The sequence below is a fragment of the Centruroides sculpturatus genome, unplaced genomic scaffold (assembly GCF_000671375.1).
Source record: "Centruroides sculpturatus isolate CEXI.00-Female unplaced genomic scaffold, Cexi_2.0 scaffold931, whole genome shotgun sequence".
Taxonomy (NCBI): domain Eukaryota; kingdom Metazoa; phylum Arthropoda; class Arachnida; order Scorpiones; family Buthidae; genus Centruroides; species Centruroides sculpturatus.
This window is the reverse complement of record NW_019385181.1, coordinates 140,335-159,362: the sequence shown is the minus strand read 5'-3', so window position 1 is coordinate 159,362 and position 19,028 is coordinate 140,335. Positions and strand designations below refer to the sequence as shown.

General features: G+C 30.5%; 1 protein-coding gene across 1 annotated transcript; it reads left to right on the top strand.

The window, feature by feature from the left end:
* The first annotated feature begins 6,724 nt into the window (after positions 1 to 6,724).
* LOC111635846 (40S ribosomal protein S15a) lies at positions 6,725 to 17,888 on the top strand. The gene is made up of 4 exons (XM_023380947.1): positions 6,725 to 6,859; positions 8,208 to 8,342; positions 17,001 to 17,166; positions 17,731 to 17,888. Exons 2-4 carry the CDS (start codon positions 8,210 to 8,212, stop codon positions 17,822 to 17,824), a joined length of 393 nt encoding a protein of 130 aa, XP_023236715.1. The 5' UTR covers positions 6,725 to 6,859; positions 8,208 to 8,209; the 3' UTR covers positions 17,825 to 17,888.
* The last annotated feature ends 1,140 nt before the right edge of the window (positions 17,889 to 19,028 follow it).

Below are 19,028 nucleotides of genomic sequence, written 5' to 3'. Positions count from 1 at the left end.
ATAATATATATATTCATAAATTATTTTAAATATATTTATTGTTTATTTCCTTAAAATATTTTATTCGAATTAAAGTATAAATAATATCTTATATTGCCCTAAAATAAATACAGTATAAATTATTTTTAAATTTTTGTCACGCCATCTGTTTAAATAATATCGTGACATCTCGATATTTATTACTATAACAATAAATAAAAATAAAAATAATACGAACTAAATTTGAGAAAAATATCATATTTATTATTTTCATAATTTTAGTAATAAATTTATTTATATTTAATACAAGAATAAATAAATAAATAATAATGTACACATCAGATGTTATTTTTAACTATTGAGTTTTTTTTAACTATATTATTTTTAAAACATATAAAATATATTTTAAAAAATTAATACTAGTTTAATTTTATTTAAGATATTCGTTAAAATTTATATCCGTATTAAAATGACGAAAATATAATATAATACAGTACGCCATAAAAAATTTTAAAAATTTAAATTTTACGTCTCGCCATCTAGCGGAGTTATATTTTAAATCGTTTTAAAAAAATAATAATAAAATAATAATTTTATTTTTAAAATGTATCGATCATTTTATTTAATTCTATTATTTTAAAATATTTTTTCTAAGATTTAAGCCTAATTTAATAATTTAGAACATGGACTAGTAAATTAAAATCTTTATTTTAAAATTTTAAAAAATAATTAAATTTTAAATAATGTTTTACTGTAGTGATTAGATATAAGACGTCATTTATTACGGAAATATGACGTATTTTTTAAAAAGAATTTCCTCTGGCCTTCATTATTTCAGGAAAGTTTGGTGAATGATACATATTCATTAAAGTGGTTATTATTAAAATATCAAATTGATGCCAGAATAATTAGTTAATTTTGTAGTTTCCTTACAACTGTAAAGAATTTTAAATAAAAACCTTATTTTTAAAATTTCTATAATTAAAAATGGAACCATAAATAATAATGCTATTTCTCGCTCGGGGACCCGGGTTCGAATCCGGAAAAGAATATCCAAGAATATTTCATTGGCGATCTTCAGGCTAAATCAGATCCTATGGATATTGAAAAAATGACATTCTCAGCGCCCACAGAACAAAAAAAAATCTAGAATTAAAAAACCAACAAAAAATAAAAATATAATCTTATTTCAACATCAGTCTGAAAATACAATAATTAGTAAAAGTAATGATCGAATAAGTTTTCGCTAAATAATAATGATATACGTTTGTTGCAATATGCTAATGATGCAATATTCTAGCTAAAAATTCTATTAATACGCAAAGTAAATTAAACCGGTTATTAATTTAATACATAAATAGTCGCAAAAAATAAATAAATAAATAAATAAACTTAAAATTAACCAGGAGAAAAAATTTTTTTATATTTTATAATGGTCTTCGTCTACGAATAAAAGAAATATTAAAAATTCACATTTCTAATTTTTATTTACACGGGGACTCCCTGCAATACGTTGGTAGACACTCTTGCACTCTGATTCTCTTTAACTTTGTTGGAATATGATCCGGAAAATGTACCTGCACTCTCTAAGATTTTCGTTTATAATTACTTATGCGGAGATAAAGCTACTAAAATAAGTACAGTATCGTATCATCCTTGGTACTCTTCCTGTCATCCTCCTACAATCTACAACAGAAATATTAGTTTTATTTTGTAAAAGATATTTATACTTACGTTATTTTCGTTTTTTAATACGTTAAATAGAAGTTTAAGTAATGTATTTTCCCTCGTTCTAGGTATTCTAACCCTTACAGGAGTTAATAAATTCAAGTCAATTCAAAAAAATAATTAACCTGACACATTTAGAAATAGTTTAAGGTAAATTTTTGCACATATTTATATCTTTTTTATTTGTTTTTCTTTTAACTATGTCTTTTCGACATCTGTTTCTACCTTCGGGGTTCTTTGTAAAGTCAGTTTATAACACGGATGATGATATAATGTATATAATAATAAACTAGTATATAGACATGATGCATTTTTTCTGGTTTCGATAAAGGTTAGCGAACTTCTCGGCATCATTTTACATTTATATATCTTTTAAAGTAAAAATAGTAAAAATTGCTGCGAGAATTATTGGTTTTTTATTATATAATAAAGAAATATTTTTGTAATAATAAAGTAATTATTTGTATTAAATTTATTGTTAAAATGGGGAGTGCTTGTGTAAAACGAACGACGTAAGTTTACACTATTTTTGGAGTGATTTTTCACACAATTATTATTAAAAGTTATAATTTTTTATTTGTTTTAGTGTTTCAAAAATACCCGAAATTGATCCGGAAAAAGTAAGTTTTTGTAAAATTTCAAAAGGAAATTTTTATCACAAATTGTAAACATCATTTACTTCACTTTTAGAAGAAAATGGTGTAAATTTTGGTACTACAGACGTAAGTAACGCATATAATCTTACTACTCTAAGAGTCCAAGGTTCGAGTTCGGGTCGGATCATCATAAATTTTCATAGGTGATCCAACCGTCTGTCTGGATATGTCGGGCCCCGTCCCTCACCACCCGGCACCACAATTGTGGGCCTGCCGAACTTATAATGGTCTTGTTAAAAAGGCCTTCTTGGTGTCCATAGGACGGAAAGAATTTTTAAAAAAAAAGCAATTCGACCTGGATATATCCCTGTTTAGTAAACAACTCCCATTACTGCCGTTGGCTTGAAAAAAATCTCGTAGTGCCTTCAAAGCGAGAAAAGTTTTAAAAAAGCAATAGAATATTTGTTAGAACTGGATAAAGATTAAGTTATAGATGAAATATTTTTATAGAATGATTCTAGAAATTCAGCAACGAAATTATCGGGCAACACTTCCCTTCAAGATCCATCCTACTGGCGATTCTCTTCTTCTGAAATACCACAAGATTCGAACCCAACCTTCAGAGATAGTGTATTTATGATGCATCAGAAACAAGTTGATAATAATTTGACTAATGTTACATCAGTTAATGATTTAGATGATATTAAAGAAGAAAAAGAACTTCAAGTGAGTATATTCGAATGTACAGATTTATAATATTCTTAATATAAAGTTAAATTATATATTTTTTATTTCAGGAAAACGTTTAAAATTTAATGAAGGATTCGCTTCATAGATCTTCAATAGAGAAATTAATTTAATAAATTAAAAAAATATTTTTATTCAATTTGTGAAAATTTTAATCAATTAAGAATTAATTTAGAATTTTAAAAATAGAGATTATTTAAATCAATCTATACCAAAACTACTGCTAATTATTTTTAAGAATTGAATTGAATTGATGAAATAAGACAACGTAACACATGGGCAATCTGCCAACAGAAGGCTATGGAGAAACTAGCCTTATTTAGATTTACACACGTAAGAAATCCCGGAAAACTCCACGTGGCTATTCTATTGGTAAGGCACAAACCCGTGACTCACGTTCAATGGTTTCATACACTCGGACACTGGCGGGTCTTGAATATCTTGAATGTTTTAATAATAAAATTGCATGAAACTAAAATATAATTTAAGCATTTATTTTTATATTTATTGGAATTTAAAGCAGTCACTAGTATAAGTTAATAATTAAAATAATAATAATAATAACCCTGTAAAATATAAAGTTACATATTATATATACACATACAATTTATTTTTTATTTTTGAAAATAAGATGCAGTAAGAGATGGGCGTCATATATTCGCTATAGACCGCCCATTTGCTGCTGTAGTTATATAATATTGCAACAAAAATTCCTGGAATTGCTCGCACGGATTTGATCTCGGGTACCCAAGAGCAGCAGACTGACGCCTTACAGCCTCAATTTCAGGGGCCATATATACATATATCTATAAGGCATATACAGAGTGGTCGAAAAATCAATTAACTATTGTAAAAATTAAAATTTTATCTCATTCAAATACTTGAATTTTTTTTAATGAAATCTTTCTTGTTTATAATATACAAATTATAACGCTAATAAATTCGATGTATGATTCATATTTATGGAAGGGCACACAAAACTAAGTTAACTAATTTTTCAGCTAATTTGTACTTTATTAAAGAATTCAGCAACGAGTTGCATAACTTTTCTGGCAAAAAATATTTAAGAAACAATAAGATACACTAGCACAAAGTTAAAATTGCGTGTGGCGCCATTCTGTTATACGATTTTACATAATAATAACTTTTATATTCATTTTCCTTTTTTTTCTGGAATTACAATATCTGATTTATTTTAGACTAGCACTATTTAAGACTACTTTGTCAATAGATGTCAAATGTAAATAATAATTAATTGCTATGTCTATATATAGACGTGTGTAGCTAACAAACAAACATACAAACAAACAAACATCCTCATTTATATATATAGATTAAGTTCCTTTTTCATAATTCTCTCTCTTTTTTTGTTGGAAATTTAAATATTTAACTTATTTTTTATTTTTGTTTTCTTTTATAATAACTTTTATAGTATTAATTATTATAAAAAGCAAAAGGCATAATTTTCAGGATAGGGATAAGTTTTTAAAAATTGTATACGCCAATAACGATTAAGATTTTCATTAAGTCTGATCCCACTCCAGATATGACACAACCTTTTTCTATCTCTCCACCTATCCGCATTTATTCATTAAAACTTAATGACGTCAATGCCCCTTATATCGTGCCAAATTTCATTTCTTAATCGTTATTCATTCTGAGATATTAAACGAACACACATACACGCACACACATCCACGGAATTTTTTTCTCTGATTTGAATTTTGGATTCAGAGCAGGAGTGCCATACATTGGAGGACTTGGGGCACTTGCCTCATTCTTCGTCTGTGTTGCTCTTTTACTGATCCCGAGGATATCCCGAATTCCATTATCAACAAACAACAGAAAATTCATGACTTCTAGTCTATTCTGCAAATATAAAACAAACTAATGAACAATATCCGTCCATTGTCTCATACAACTTCTTCGTATGTTGACCAAAACTTGGCCTTAAAGACGAGGAACATATCTTCTTATCACCTTGATCTAACATTTAGTCATAGTTTGAAGTTTCTTGCATGTATGATGCCTTTTTTATAGTTTGTAGTCCCCCCTTTTGTATAGTCTTCGGAAGCCGCTGGTTCAGGAACTCTCAAAACGTGTCAAATTTGCCACGATATCAATATTCCAATATTTTCCCTTGTACAGCTGGAAAAATAACTGTTCACTTTTTCACTATCAGGACTGTCGACAGCTTATACGGAGCTCGGGAGAAGTGTGGGCCTCTTTAGCTCTTTAGTGGGCCTTCTAGCAGTTTAGCGCGTTCCTTTTGCTATATTTTACTTTCCCGGCTGTTATAACATAACACGGGAAAATATTATAATCATCTCAAATTTTTACTTTCCTGTTACTTTCCTGGCTGTTATAATACGTGTTACATTTCCGGCTATAGTTATATAATATTGCAAACGTGTCATATTTAAATTTTGGTGGTTAGAGGTGGAGGGGTGAAAAGACAGAGAGAGTCACGTTTCATATCTCGGATGTGAAAATTTTACTTGTTATTGGCATTTGCAATACTTTTTTTTTAAACTCTTTTTGCAAAAAGAGGGCCTCTTTTTGCAAGCTCATTATGGGTTCGGCCAGGCCCACAATGGGGCTGCCGGGTGGTGAGGAACGGGGCGCGACACATCCGAACGGACCACCCTCGAAAAATTCCTGGGGATTTTTCGACCCGTTTGGATTCGAACCCGGGTTCCACAAAGTGGTAGGCTGCCACCTGAAGGCATTTACAATATTTTTAAAAACTCGTCTCAACCCTTAAAGTTAATCCTCTTGTAATAATACAAAAGTTATATTTTTAACAAAATCTCATAACGGTCGGAAAAATAACGTAACTTGTTGCTGGATTTTTTTGAACAAATGAAATGTTTCTTTCATTCAAGATTTTAATTTTTGTTAGGTAAAAAAAAAAACATTAATTTACAGAGGTATTTTGGCTTTAAAGTCTATCTCTAAAATATTGGCACGAAGTTTCATCACAATCTGTATATGTTAGATATATGTTAGTCTTAATTCGACCGTGTTTGTTTCTTTGTATCACTGTATTTTGTTTTTACTCTTCTGCGTTGTTGGCACTAAGAAGACCTTTTTAGCAAACCCATTATGGGTTTGGCTAGACCCACAATGGGGCGGCCTGGTGGTGATGAGTAGGCCGGATATACAGAGTAGCGAAAAAAATAGCAAGGTTGGCTAGTATTACCAGAGTCGATAGCTATACTGGTCTCTGAGCTACCAAAACTCTAATTCTACGAAGTATCGTAATGAATATTTCTGCCACTTATTATATTGTACGGAAAATTTAATTTTTCGCCCACAAAATATAAATTGTTACCAATCGCCCCATCAACATGTAAAACCGCCCACATGGGGGCGATATCGCACCCGTTGAGAAACACTGCCCTAGATCAAGTCCTTGGCCCTAGATCAAGTCCTTAGCCCTAGACAGATCGGCGAAGTGTCGCGTTGCCGTAACTTAATTAACCAACAATATCAGTTATTTAAAGAAAATCAAACAAAAAAAATTATAATAAACTGTTCTTTTATAAACTTTTAAAATAATAAATAATATTATCATTTACATTAATTTTATATATCGAAATTTAAGATATTAAACGACAATAATAATATTTAAGAAAGTTTAAACATTTAGTAAAGTAGTTGGCAACACTAACAGTTCGGTGACGTCAGTTTCTTCTTCCGCCATAATTGTGCTTGATGCCTTAAGCTGGAAAATTTGGAATTTACAATCGGTTTGCATCGTATTTGGTTTAGCCTTAAAACGACGAAGCTTTAATTAAATTTTATAGGTATATATTTTTATTATGTTTTAGTCATTATATCATGGATTTATTATAAATAAATGCGTTTATGTGTAGTATGAAAAGAATGTGCCTGGGATAAACGTGTTCCTGTTGTTCGTTACAAGAGATTTCTTTCTGAATATGTAAACTGTTTATTACTGTGAAGACGATTTTAGAGTTATTGACATTTAAGAGTATTTTTACTTGCATATGATCCATTTTTGTTCGTTTCTTACATGTATAAACCGAATATAAGGAATGCCTATAGATTAGTAGTTCCCAACCCTCTATTTATGGACCATTATGTTAACAATAATCTTTATTGAGAACAATGATAAATATACATAAACGAATTAAATAAAACACATACCCACAGTTTTATTAATTAAATCATATTAATTATTTGTATGTAAAATTGTAAGTACTTTAGGGTAACAATGGAATTTTACATGGTAAACTTGTGATAAAAATGGTAGTGATAAAATTTAGTGATAAAAAATAAATTTGTTACTATGATTTTTGAGCGATTTTGATTTAGAACAGGAATAGCAATATAAAATAATACAAATTTTAAGAAGAAAACAGGGCCATTTTGAGATTTCAATGTGTGAAAAAATGTTGCATGAATTGCAAGAGGGTCTTTGTCCTCAAATTTTTTTTTTTTTTGGCTTAATATATCATTGAATGTACTTGATGATCATTTTCTTAATTTTTCAAGTTATAAATGAATATAGTCATATAAATGTTTTCTATTATATATATTTTTTATTTTATTCTTATTATTTATATTCTTAATGTAATATGTGTTATATTAAAATATATATATACATATTCAAAGATTATAAACAAGTATGTGATTTTACTTTATATGGATCTATAGACTCCTTGGTGGTTTGTAGACAACATTTCCTACAGTGACATTTATTGATGAAACCATTAAACACTGGTCTTGAGTTTGTACCTTACCAATGGACTGGTTACCTGAAATTTTCTAGGTTTTCTTCATATGGACCTGTTTTTCCATAGTCCAATCTGCTAAGGCACTTTCCCTTAACCGATTCTTGTATGTTACATTGCCATATTGCATTAAGCCATTGACCAACAGTTGGAAACTTACCACAGATAGTGGTAGGCAAATAAATGTAATAAATTATTACAATTATATTAAATTTATTAAAAAGGTGAAAAGATAACATTTCTTTGAAATTATTAAGAATTTTTGTTTAATTATAAACATATACATTAATATTAATATATTTCTTAAGTAGAACCTAGTTGTTTTATTTTTTAAATAATTAATTTTTTTTTGTATGCTTTAACTGCATCTAAGAAAGAAAATAAATTTATTTTCTAGATATGGTTCGTATGAATGTATTAGCAGATGCTCTCAGATCTATCAATAATGCAGAGAAAAGAGGTAAACGTCAAGTTCTAATCAGACCATGTTCTAAAGTTATAGTGAAGTTCTTGCAAGTAATGATGAAACATGGTAAGAATAATATAAACTACCTAAAACATTTGTTTTCAATAAAAGTTTCCTTCTTACAAATTATTATTTGATGTTTGGTAAAAGTCCATCCTTACTACATGGGGCATTTTTTTTCTAATTTTGCTCTCTCAAGACACCTCTCTAATAGATATGTCCTAAACACAGAAATTTTTGGGGGTGACACATATAATAAGAACTATAAGTGAAAATTTATTGTATTACTTACTAACTCTGCATGGTGAAAGCCGCCATTGCTTAAGCTTGTTTTTGTCGTGGAGCATTGTATGGCGGATGCATACAAAGAGTGTCACATGATGTTTCTTGATGCTGTCCAGTCATGTGATATATCATAATATACTATACTGTGTATTTTGTAATTAGAAATGACTTATTATTATGTTACTGATCATATTAAATGAGTTAATAACAATAATTGGTAAAATTTTACCAATTTATGTTTTGTGCACTGTCATGGTGGCAGTCATGACTATTCGGGCTCCCGACAGACTCCTCCTGGAGAGGAGCCGCCGGCAGACCATTGATTGTTTAACGTCACTAGTTATTGATTCATGGTAGTTCTTAAACACACTAGTAACTATAACTAGTATGTGATTGAGTGACATCAAAATCGGGTCACATGATACAAATTGTAAGCGTTTGCCATTCAATGTGCTACTCAGCGATGTGAACAAGGTTAAGCAATGGCGGCTTCCACCGTGCAGGGTCGGTAAGTAATTCGATGAGTTTTCACTTACAGATCTTATTATATGCGTCACCCCCAAAAATTTCTATGTCTTTAGGACATATCTATTAGAGAGGTGTCTTAAGAGAGCAAAATTATAAAAAAATGCCCCATATAGTAAGGATGGACTTTTACCAATGTTTGTCTTAATTCATCAGGTTTTCTTGTATCAATTAAGACTTACTAGGAGTATATAGTCTTGTATATTAATGTGTAATAAAAAATAATGGAAATAGTTTTACAGGTGTTTACTGATACATTACATTGGAAATAAATAAGCACTTTTTTATCACTTGATTTTAAGGGATTTATTTGAAGAAAAGTAACCATTTGTTAGATTAATGTGTTCAGTGTAAAAGTGAAAGAAACACTGTGATACAATATGTTCAACAAATTCTCATTTTAATTATTATGCACAATTGCTTAACATAAATGATCAACAGTTTTGAAAATTGTATTACAGTATTGTATATTGTATATTGTCTGCATAATCCAGAAACTAGTTTTGTCAACAGAGTAGTCAGTAGAGTGGTCACCCTGGTTTGTCTGGAACAGTCCTGAATTTCTCCTGTTTCTAATCCTCAGAAATGAATAAAATCTTAAATTGGACCATTTTAAAGGTCTTATAACACAATATGAGTTTATAGGTTGGTGTATAAATAACTTTTTAAAAAATCTTAAGTTTAACCATTTTCACTCACTGAATAACTACTACAGTTTGGGTGATAAACTATATGGTCACTCTAGCTAATATTGGTTATCAAAGTTCAAGATTATACTAACTAATCAAAGTTAATCTCCATTGGTAATCAGATCCCCAAGGGCTGTGATAATAGTTTTTCTAAGTGGTTTTCCTGGTGATTAGACATGGTAAGTAGTTTTCCTGGTGATTAGACATGGCAAGTAAACTTGGACTCGTATCCAGATGAATTTTATATTTTATTAAAAGTTTTTCTAAGATTTATTTTGAAGATTACTTTTTAATTTTTTGTAATTATTATTTTTTAATTTCATTTTTTCTCAACTCAACTCAATTTTTTTCATTATTATTTCTTTATAAAAAATAAAACCCAAAAAATTAATTGAAAAGTGAAACTTGTGTAAAAAACTCTGTATACATCGACAGTCATTAGTAGACACTATACAGCATGGTAGACTGCATACATCAAGAATACCCGAAATTGTGTAAATTTGTGCTCTGTCCAAAGTAGTCCCAGACAATTGTTCAGACGTGTGCCACCATTTACAATAAACAAAAAAAAAAAAATGTTAAAATGTTGTACTATAATGAATAGCATTTTAGTCCAATGTTGTATTTGAATAATATAGATCAAATTTTTATTATGCTGTATTGAGTACGTGTCTCTGGTTTGCATGTATTTTTCTCAAGTATTCATCACAGTCAATAGCATTTGGTAGTTCTGTCAGAAACTGGAGGTGACCTGAGTCACATTCACTGGTATTAGTTGGTGACTTCTATAAATTTGTAGCTTGAACTATTTTAAGATGATCAATACAAAACCTTCCTCACTTATTTCTAGCCGTTTATATCAATCCCATGTAAAAAAGACCCTATTGTATTGTTTTACACATGTATTAAGGAATGTGCTGAGTTAGGCCCTGTACACACTAGGCGTTTTTCAATGCACGTTAAACGCGCGTTTTAAAGAACCAAGAGTTCTATGTAGCCGTACACACTCAAACGCCAAGCGCGCGTTTGACGTGCGTTTATAGATTTTTGTTAAAACGCGCGTTTTGCGGGCACTTTACGGGCGCTTTGAGATATATGCCTTATAGCGACGATGGAGGAGCACACACAATCAATTACTTTCTCATCCATTTCCAAACTGAGCCAGTGCTAAACGCCGAACTAACGCTCGTCGAACGCCGAGCTAACGTGCGTTAGCTCGGCGTTAAACGTGCATTTAACGCGCGTTGAAAAACGCCTAGTGTGTACAGGGCCTTAGATGGCTGAAGTATCAAAATCATACTCTGGCAGACCCAGCTTTGGATCCAAATCATATCTGTAGCAATTTATATACTTGCTCTGACTCTACATTTGTTGAGTTTCATTCCTAACCACTGATTAGCTGTGTTTAGCAGAGTCAACAGTTATAACTGAGCAAAGGTGTTTTAACTGGTAGATGTTAGCACTTATGTCTACTGAGCAATGAGTGATGTATGCATTGGAACATGAAGTTGCAGCTAGCAATAGGTAGTGTAAATGAAAGATGAAAGCAATAGGTAGCATAAATGTGATCACAAAACACCAAACATGTTCTGAAACAGTGCTGCTGTTGAGTCTACTGAACACAGCCATTGACTTCATTGTGTCTGATAGATAGGAAATAAAGATCTTTAGTCATTTATGTAAAAATTAAAATGAAAAAGAAATGCACTGATCTAAATTACTCTATAATATATATTATAAATATTCTTAATTTTTTAATTTTAAGTTTGAAACTTGAAAGAGGATGCTCATTTATTTATGGTGTAAAGTACAGTCGACCCCCCCTATAAGATATAGATACGTTCCAATTTATTAGGAATCCGATTTCTTACAAGTCGTTCCAATCACAGCCCGACACGTGTCAAGTTTACGGACTACGGCTGATTGAAAGGTTTTCTTCCATAAAATTAATCGATTCTACACTAATCCGACTCAACATTTCCAAAATACGTATATTTTTTCGTAGTTTTATAGGAATCGTAATTATAGGGACCGTAATTATAGGGGGGTCGACTGTAATGGTAAATGGCACTAGCAAATTACTTTCATTTATTATTTAATGTGTCAAACAATATAAAAATTGTTTAATGAGTAAATAATATAAAACTTGTGGAACAGTGCCACAGTTTTTAGGGATAATGCAAGTTTATGTTCTCACATTTTCCCAACAGTCTACTCAAAAGGCTTATTACAAACAATAGAGATCCTAGTCTTATTTGAAAAATCAAGTGTTTACATTATTCTTCCAATAGCACTGTCTCACAATACACTTACCTATATTGGAGCCACTTCACACCTGCTATGTTAGAATTTAGAAACACAAAAAGTTCATTTCTAAGCTTTGCAAAGACATACAACTCATTTGTTTAGCCCACCAGTGGTTGAGCAATCTTCGTACCCTGAACACTGGGAGTTTGGTCGTGGGTTTGCACCTCGCTCGGATGGGCTGGTCACATGGAGTTTTCTGGGTTTTCTCCATGTCTGTAGTACCTAAATAGGGGCCAGTTTCCCTTTAAAAGACTTCCCGGAAGGCATCCCCCTAGGCAGATTGCCCAAGTGTTGCATTGACATAACTTAACAAACAACAACAAAATTGTTTATCAAAGTTGGCTATGAACTTGATTTGGATAATGCAATCATCATAAAAACAGTGCTAAATACTAAAACTATACTATTGGGATTCTTTCCATATAATCTGATCTAACCCCAATAATAAACCTACCTTTTTGTTTTTCAACTATTGGTATGAGATTATTAATCTGCATAATAATTATATAATAATTCATTGCAAAATCATATTTTGAAGTATAACGTAATGCAAAGTTTTGTACAATGCAGGAAACTGGATTGAAGTTCTTGCATTAAGCCAGTCCTGAAAATTTTGCTGCACACTAGACATTACATGCAAGAACTTAAATCCAGCTTGGTATTTCACCTTAAATACTCTATATTATTGTACAGTACATATTTTACTCAGTTACTGATTTATTCTACGTTGCCTCTATACTATTCTGTCAATTTAATGTTTCTGCATGCAATGTTCTTATTTTTGTTGTTACATTTTGTTCTTAATTCTGAAGATAATGATTTGAATTTGAATTTGTTAAGAGTGTTTTGTAAATCTGATGTATATTTATTAATATTAATACACTTATACTTCCATCATTAATGGTTCTTAATGCACAAAACAGTTATCTATTGTTTTTAAGTGTAATGTGCTTACTGAAAATAAAGAAGCAAATCTCTCTCAAATATATTTTCAAGTTAGAAAGCATTTATAGAAACTAGTATTATGTACTTGACATATTAAAACATTTGTTCCATTTACTTTTTCACTGTAGACTGTATTGTTGGATAAACAAAAACATGTGCAAGTTCTATATGAAAGACTTGCTTGAACTTCTGTTTCATGTTTCTGGTTGGTTGTTACTAAATAATACACAAGTGAATGATGCCTGGAAATTAATTTATTGGATATTGAAGAAAATTTAAGAGTCAAGAAAACCAAATATGAAGATTTAGAATTTTCAGATCTATTAGATAAATTCAAGTACAGTAGAGCCTCGATTATCCGACTCAATTGGGGACTGGGGTTGGTCGGATAACTGAAAAGTATGAAAAAATCCATTATTAATGTAGTACATTATTATATCCCATGTAATTAGTATATTAGTATATCGCTATTAACCTACTTCGCATTTAATTTTCATCGATGTTAAGCCTAACAAAAATTTTTTAAAATAATAATCGTCGCTATTGTATCATTAAAAATTAGAAAATTAAGCCTCGTTTAAATACTGGCTCCCTTTCATGGTCGAATGAGTGTTGCCAGCTAAAACACATAAAAATAATATTAAAGTAGCCAAGACATAGCCAAATATTGTAGCGTCGCATCACTAGTGGACATTTGAAATTTGCCGACTAGGACGGTCGGATAATCGAGGCTCTACTGTATATCAAAATCTATGTGTAGTCCAATTTTTAACTTTTTAAAAATGTTATTTTTGATGTAAAAATGTTATTTCTAATATTTATTAGAAATAACATTTTTAAAAACAGTTAAAAATTGGACCACACATTGATTTTGATTTATCTTATGCAAACTATGTTTACCTATACAAAGGAAGCTTTAAAGCATATAGAAGTTTGGAAGGGTTTAATTAGTCAATGATGCATCTAATATTTTTAAACATTGGGTCTTTGAAAATGTTTGGCAAATTTTTTAAACTATTCCTCTGTAACCATACAATTAAATGCTGCAACTACAATTAAGCCAGTCCTGAAATATCCTTACCAACTAGGTTCACTGATTCCAAATCTGAAATTTTATTACCAAATCTGAAATTTTATTAACAAATAGCTGTTTCAATTTTGTTAAGGTCAGCATAAACTGACCTCTTTTACTTAGTTTAAATTTACCTGTAATTATTCCAGTTGTATTAAAAACTTTAGTTTGGTAATCCAATATAAAATGATAAAAGAGATTTTGATGATGATAAATGTAATATTTTGCTCTAACATTAAACATTTTTGGGCTGCAATTTTAAAAAATTTGTAGACCTATAAATTTCCACTGTCATTGTCTGTTCTTCCTTAATCTTGAGAATAGTGTTAGATGAAAGTTGAGATGAGGTATGGAAAACTTGGGCAGGAGACCCCTGATTATACAAACTTCTGAAGTAAACTGGAAGTCACATTATTTCAGTTCAAAATTTTTCCTCTGAAATGAGTTTGATAAATGATCAGCATGATTCCATTGGTAATGGAAAAGTATTATATACAGGGGCTAGATACTACAGTACTAATTTGAGGTGAAGAGCATATATTTTAAATTTAAAACATGATTAAAAATTGAGCCTGGCATTATGACAATGTCACAATAAGTAATTGCTTGTTTTTATAGACCCACTGTTAAATGTAACTAGATTATTTTAATTTTATATTTTCTTCTAATATGTTATTAATACAGAATGAAGTTTCAGCTACATTATTTTGCAAGTGATATGCTAGTTCGTTAGTGCTTATTTTTTGTGTGGAATAATTAGAAGATGGTTCTGCTAACTTTTGTTTTTTTAACATTTTTGAAAGAATTATCTGGATTTGTCTTTTATATTGTATTTTATCTTTTATATTTTTCTTGAGATTTGTGAGGAAGCAACAACAGAAAGTTAGAAATTGGAAGAGTTAGTAAGTTCCTCAGCTGTGCCATCAGTTGAGATATTTATTGCTGAATACAGTCTATAGGAATGTTTGTTTTCAATTACAGTTCCTTCTCCATATTCAAGGGAGTTGTATGTTAACAGGTACAAGAATAAAAATTATGTTTGTAAAACTTATCTTTATCATACTAAATAAATACAGTATAGTGGTAGAAGGGGAAGAACAGTATTTTTAATATAGTATATTAATATGTATTATTGTTTAGAAGAAGACATCAATTAAAACATTAGGCAATTCCAATTATGATCATGGGTCTGTTTTGCTGTTGATTCAGTAGCACTCGATTTAATAAAGAACTTGTCCAGTGTTGTGTGTTTTTGTCTGCTTTTTAAAACTTTTCTGAAGTAGGCAATTACATTATCATTGAATGTATTTGTATTTTGGTTGACTATAGCAACACTTGGGTGCCACTTTGGAGTGATTAGAACTTGGTTTCTTGCATTGATTATTTTTCAATAACTCATCAGCACATGACAACCACACAAAGCAGACTGATTAACTACAGCTAGCTAACGGCTAGCTGATTGCATGTGATTGTAGTGCCACTTCTGGTGTTGGGAATGACGATGAATACAGAAAATACTGACAAATATGAAAAAATAAAGAAGTCATCAAAATGTGGTGAATATCGAATATTACGAATATAGAGATTCCACTGTATTTGCTTTTTCGAAATGTGCCCAAAAGGTATAAGTCACCCAAATGTAGTAGCTTAGAGCCCTACAAATCTTAATCTGCTACTTGTGACCCAATCTTGCAATCCCAAAACCCAGCCATATTTTATAAGAGAAAAAAAGGGTAGTCCATGGGTAAGGTGACAACCAAAAATATGTTACTGTAAAAGCAAAGCCATATTGACCAGATAAGACTTGTTCTTGGTTTATTGTTCTCTTAATATGGAGCACTTTGATCTAAACAGACAAGTTAAAATATTCATATCACAGTTTGGACAGAATTTTCACTTTGAATTTCAAAGTAGCTGTATTTTGTACTAACCAAATTCCTTAAAATGTAAATTTCTATATCCCTAGCTGGAACAAATAATTTGAAATCCTGTTAGTTCAAAACTATACTATGAGTTCAAATTATTTCTATGCAACAGTTACCAAAGAAACTGTTACACAGACAAATGATGAGATATAGTTTACATTAATTCTAATAATACTTCTATCTTAAAGTTAGCATGATTTCATTTATTGTTGGAAACTTTAAAATAGTGTGTTTGATTTACATGTGACAATTTATGTAGACTGTTGTGATGTACTCAGGCAAATTGGATAGCTTGTAACAACTCTTTGGATTTTGAAATCATCAAACTGAAGCAATGTTACATGAAGTTTGTGAATACAAAAAGTAAAGTAATTCTTAGGGTGCGACTATGCAGACGCGAATTTAGAGCGAGCGAGAGGTTGCGAGCGATTTAGTTTTCGCAAAGGAAAACCATGCACAAACGCGAAGCGAGAAATAATGCTGGCGAGAGCGAATTTCTGGTTCTCGCACATATCTGACAGGTTTTGATATTTATCGCTTCTCGCCACATATTCTCGCTCGCTCAGAAAATTCGCTCTCTCGTGTCTGCATAGTCGCACCCTTAATCTAGAGTTATCTGAAAATCTCAGGAGTACAAAAGTCTTGATTTAAAATGCTGATGAATAAGAGGTTTAAGAACTGAATTTATATTAATATAGTTGTTGAAGTCCTGACACAGGCATAAAGAAAAAACTAGGGTTATAAACAATATAATGTACTTATTACTAATCTGAGTTTTGGGTACTGTCCACAATAAGCCAAAGTTTGGCCTTTGGCAAATATTTGGTTTTATTTAATGAATTAAGTAATTCTTAATTTTTTGTAAAGCAATGATTATTCACAATAATTTTTGAAATTTGTGCAATATGCTTTTGACTAATTACAGATTTTTATTCTTAAAATTTGAAATTAATCACAAGTCAATTGTTTTTCTTAGGTTATATTGGTGAATTTGAAATAGTAGATGATCACAGAGCCGGAAAAATTGTAGTAAATCTGACAGGTAGATTAAACAAATGTGGTGTAATCAGTCCCAGATTTGATGTGCAGTTGAGAGACTTGGAGAGATGGATGAGGAGTTTGCTGCCTTCTCGACAATTTGGGTGAGAATCTCTTATTGTTTAAAAATGATTTTTAAATTTATTTAAAATATGGATATAAACATTCTGCTTTGTTTTATGCATATTCAACAATAAGCAGATTTGGTCATATCCTTTGGTCAATGTCAAAATCCATCCATTATTAGTGAATTTTCCTTTCATGCATTTTGTTCCTAATTAGATTTATATTACAGTAGAGCGTCGTTTATCCAAATCAATTGGGAACTGGGGTTGTTCGGATAACCGATTGTGTACGAAAAAATATATTAACCTATCCCGTGTTGAAATTTTTCTCCGTTGCGTGTCACTTTGCATTGAATTTTCGTCGATGTTAAGCCTAATGTAAACTTTTTAAAATAATAATCGTGGCTATTGTATCGGTAAAAATGATTTCTTTATGTTTTACAAACAAAATAAATACATTGAAAAATATAAAAACAAATAAAAAATTATACTTTAGGCCGACTGGAATTCTTTCGGATAAACGACACTCTACTGTATCACAATTTTAGTCAGTCTACTTCATGGCAAAACTATACATTATTTTTATAAACTTTCTTATTTCAGTTATTTGGTATTAACAACTTCAGGTGGTATAATGGACCATGAAGAAGCCAGAAGAAAACATCTGGGAGGAAAGATTTTAGGATTTTTCTTTTAACAAAAAGTTCTGAAAATATGTACAGAACATTATTAAAAATGTCCCTCTGAAAGACTTTTGTGTATTTAAATTTGGTCTGCTTTTTTTTAGTTTTAATCCACATTGATGATTTCAGTAATTTCTCTTGAGTGATTAGTCTAATGAATTTCATGTCTGGTACAGATCATTCAGGTACTTATACCTGAATGACTGCATAAGTTCACATTCAATACCATTTGCATTTACTTTTTTCCCCATGTAAAATTTACTGCATCTCATGGATGATATATGAAAATAGTTCACTTGTTGTTCACTAAACAAGGTACAGTATATCCACAGTGACGTCCATAAAATTACATAATTTAACAAATTTGTATCTAATGTGGATCTAAGATATTAATTTGGTAAGTCAACAGTTTCTTATTGATTTATATTATCTTCATGATATGACCCTTCTGTAATTACATAAAAAGACTGAAATGAGTTCACCTAACTTGCATTAATACTGCCATAACATTACAAGAAAGACTGTTGTTATAAATAAAGTAGTCAAAAAAAAAGATTTATTCAATAGCAATAGGTGCTTGATAACATGTCATTATTCAGCAAGATATAATTATCAAAATAATTTAACTTTAATAAACAAACTTCATTTGCATTTTTAAATAAATTTTCAAAATCCCATTCCTATGGTTAATAGACAAATACTTAATCCAAGGCAACTGTACCCATTTCAAAACTGAACCACAGACAAATCTTGCTAAGGTACTCTTCTCCCAAGCTTTGTTCTAAAAACCCAATAAATACATTTGTTCAAGATCATGCAATACAATGGAACCATCAAACACTCCATACATTAAATATCCAGTACATCTTGGAAGCCCATACAACCTCTTAACAAAAGTAGGTAATATTACATCCAAAATCTCCACCTGAGATCCCCATACTATGTAGGCGTAGAGAATAGAGGAACCTACAACTATGAAATAATTTTAACTGATTGTGAAATTATGCAGTTTTGCAGACTTCCACATTGGTATAACTTTTTCCAACTTTATCTACAAGTACTTGTATGAGTATTAAGATTACCAATGCTTTTAAGTCATGCTCAAATACTTATGAAACAACCAAAATTGGGTCATCTCTAAACCACCATTTATCAAACTTGGAGCCCTTACCACCATTTCGAAAAAACATTTAATTTTGTAAAATTTAATTGTGGACT

Coding starts and splice junctions, on each gene's coding strand:
- LOC111635846 (XM_023380947.1), top strand. CDS start 8,210: ATGGTTCGTATGAATGTATTAGCAGATGCTCTCAGATCTATCAATAAT. Junction 8,343..17,000: donor GCAAGTAATGATGAAACATG/GTAAGAATAATA, acceptor TGTTTTTCTTAG/GTTATATTGGTGAATTTGAA. Junction 17,167..17,730: donor CTGCCTTCTCGACAATTTGG/GTGAGAATCTCT, acceptor TTCTTATTTCAG/TTATTTGGTATTAACAACTT.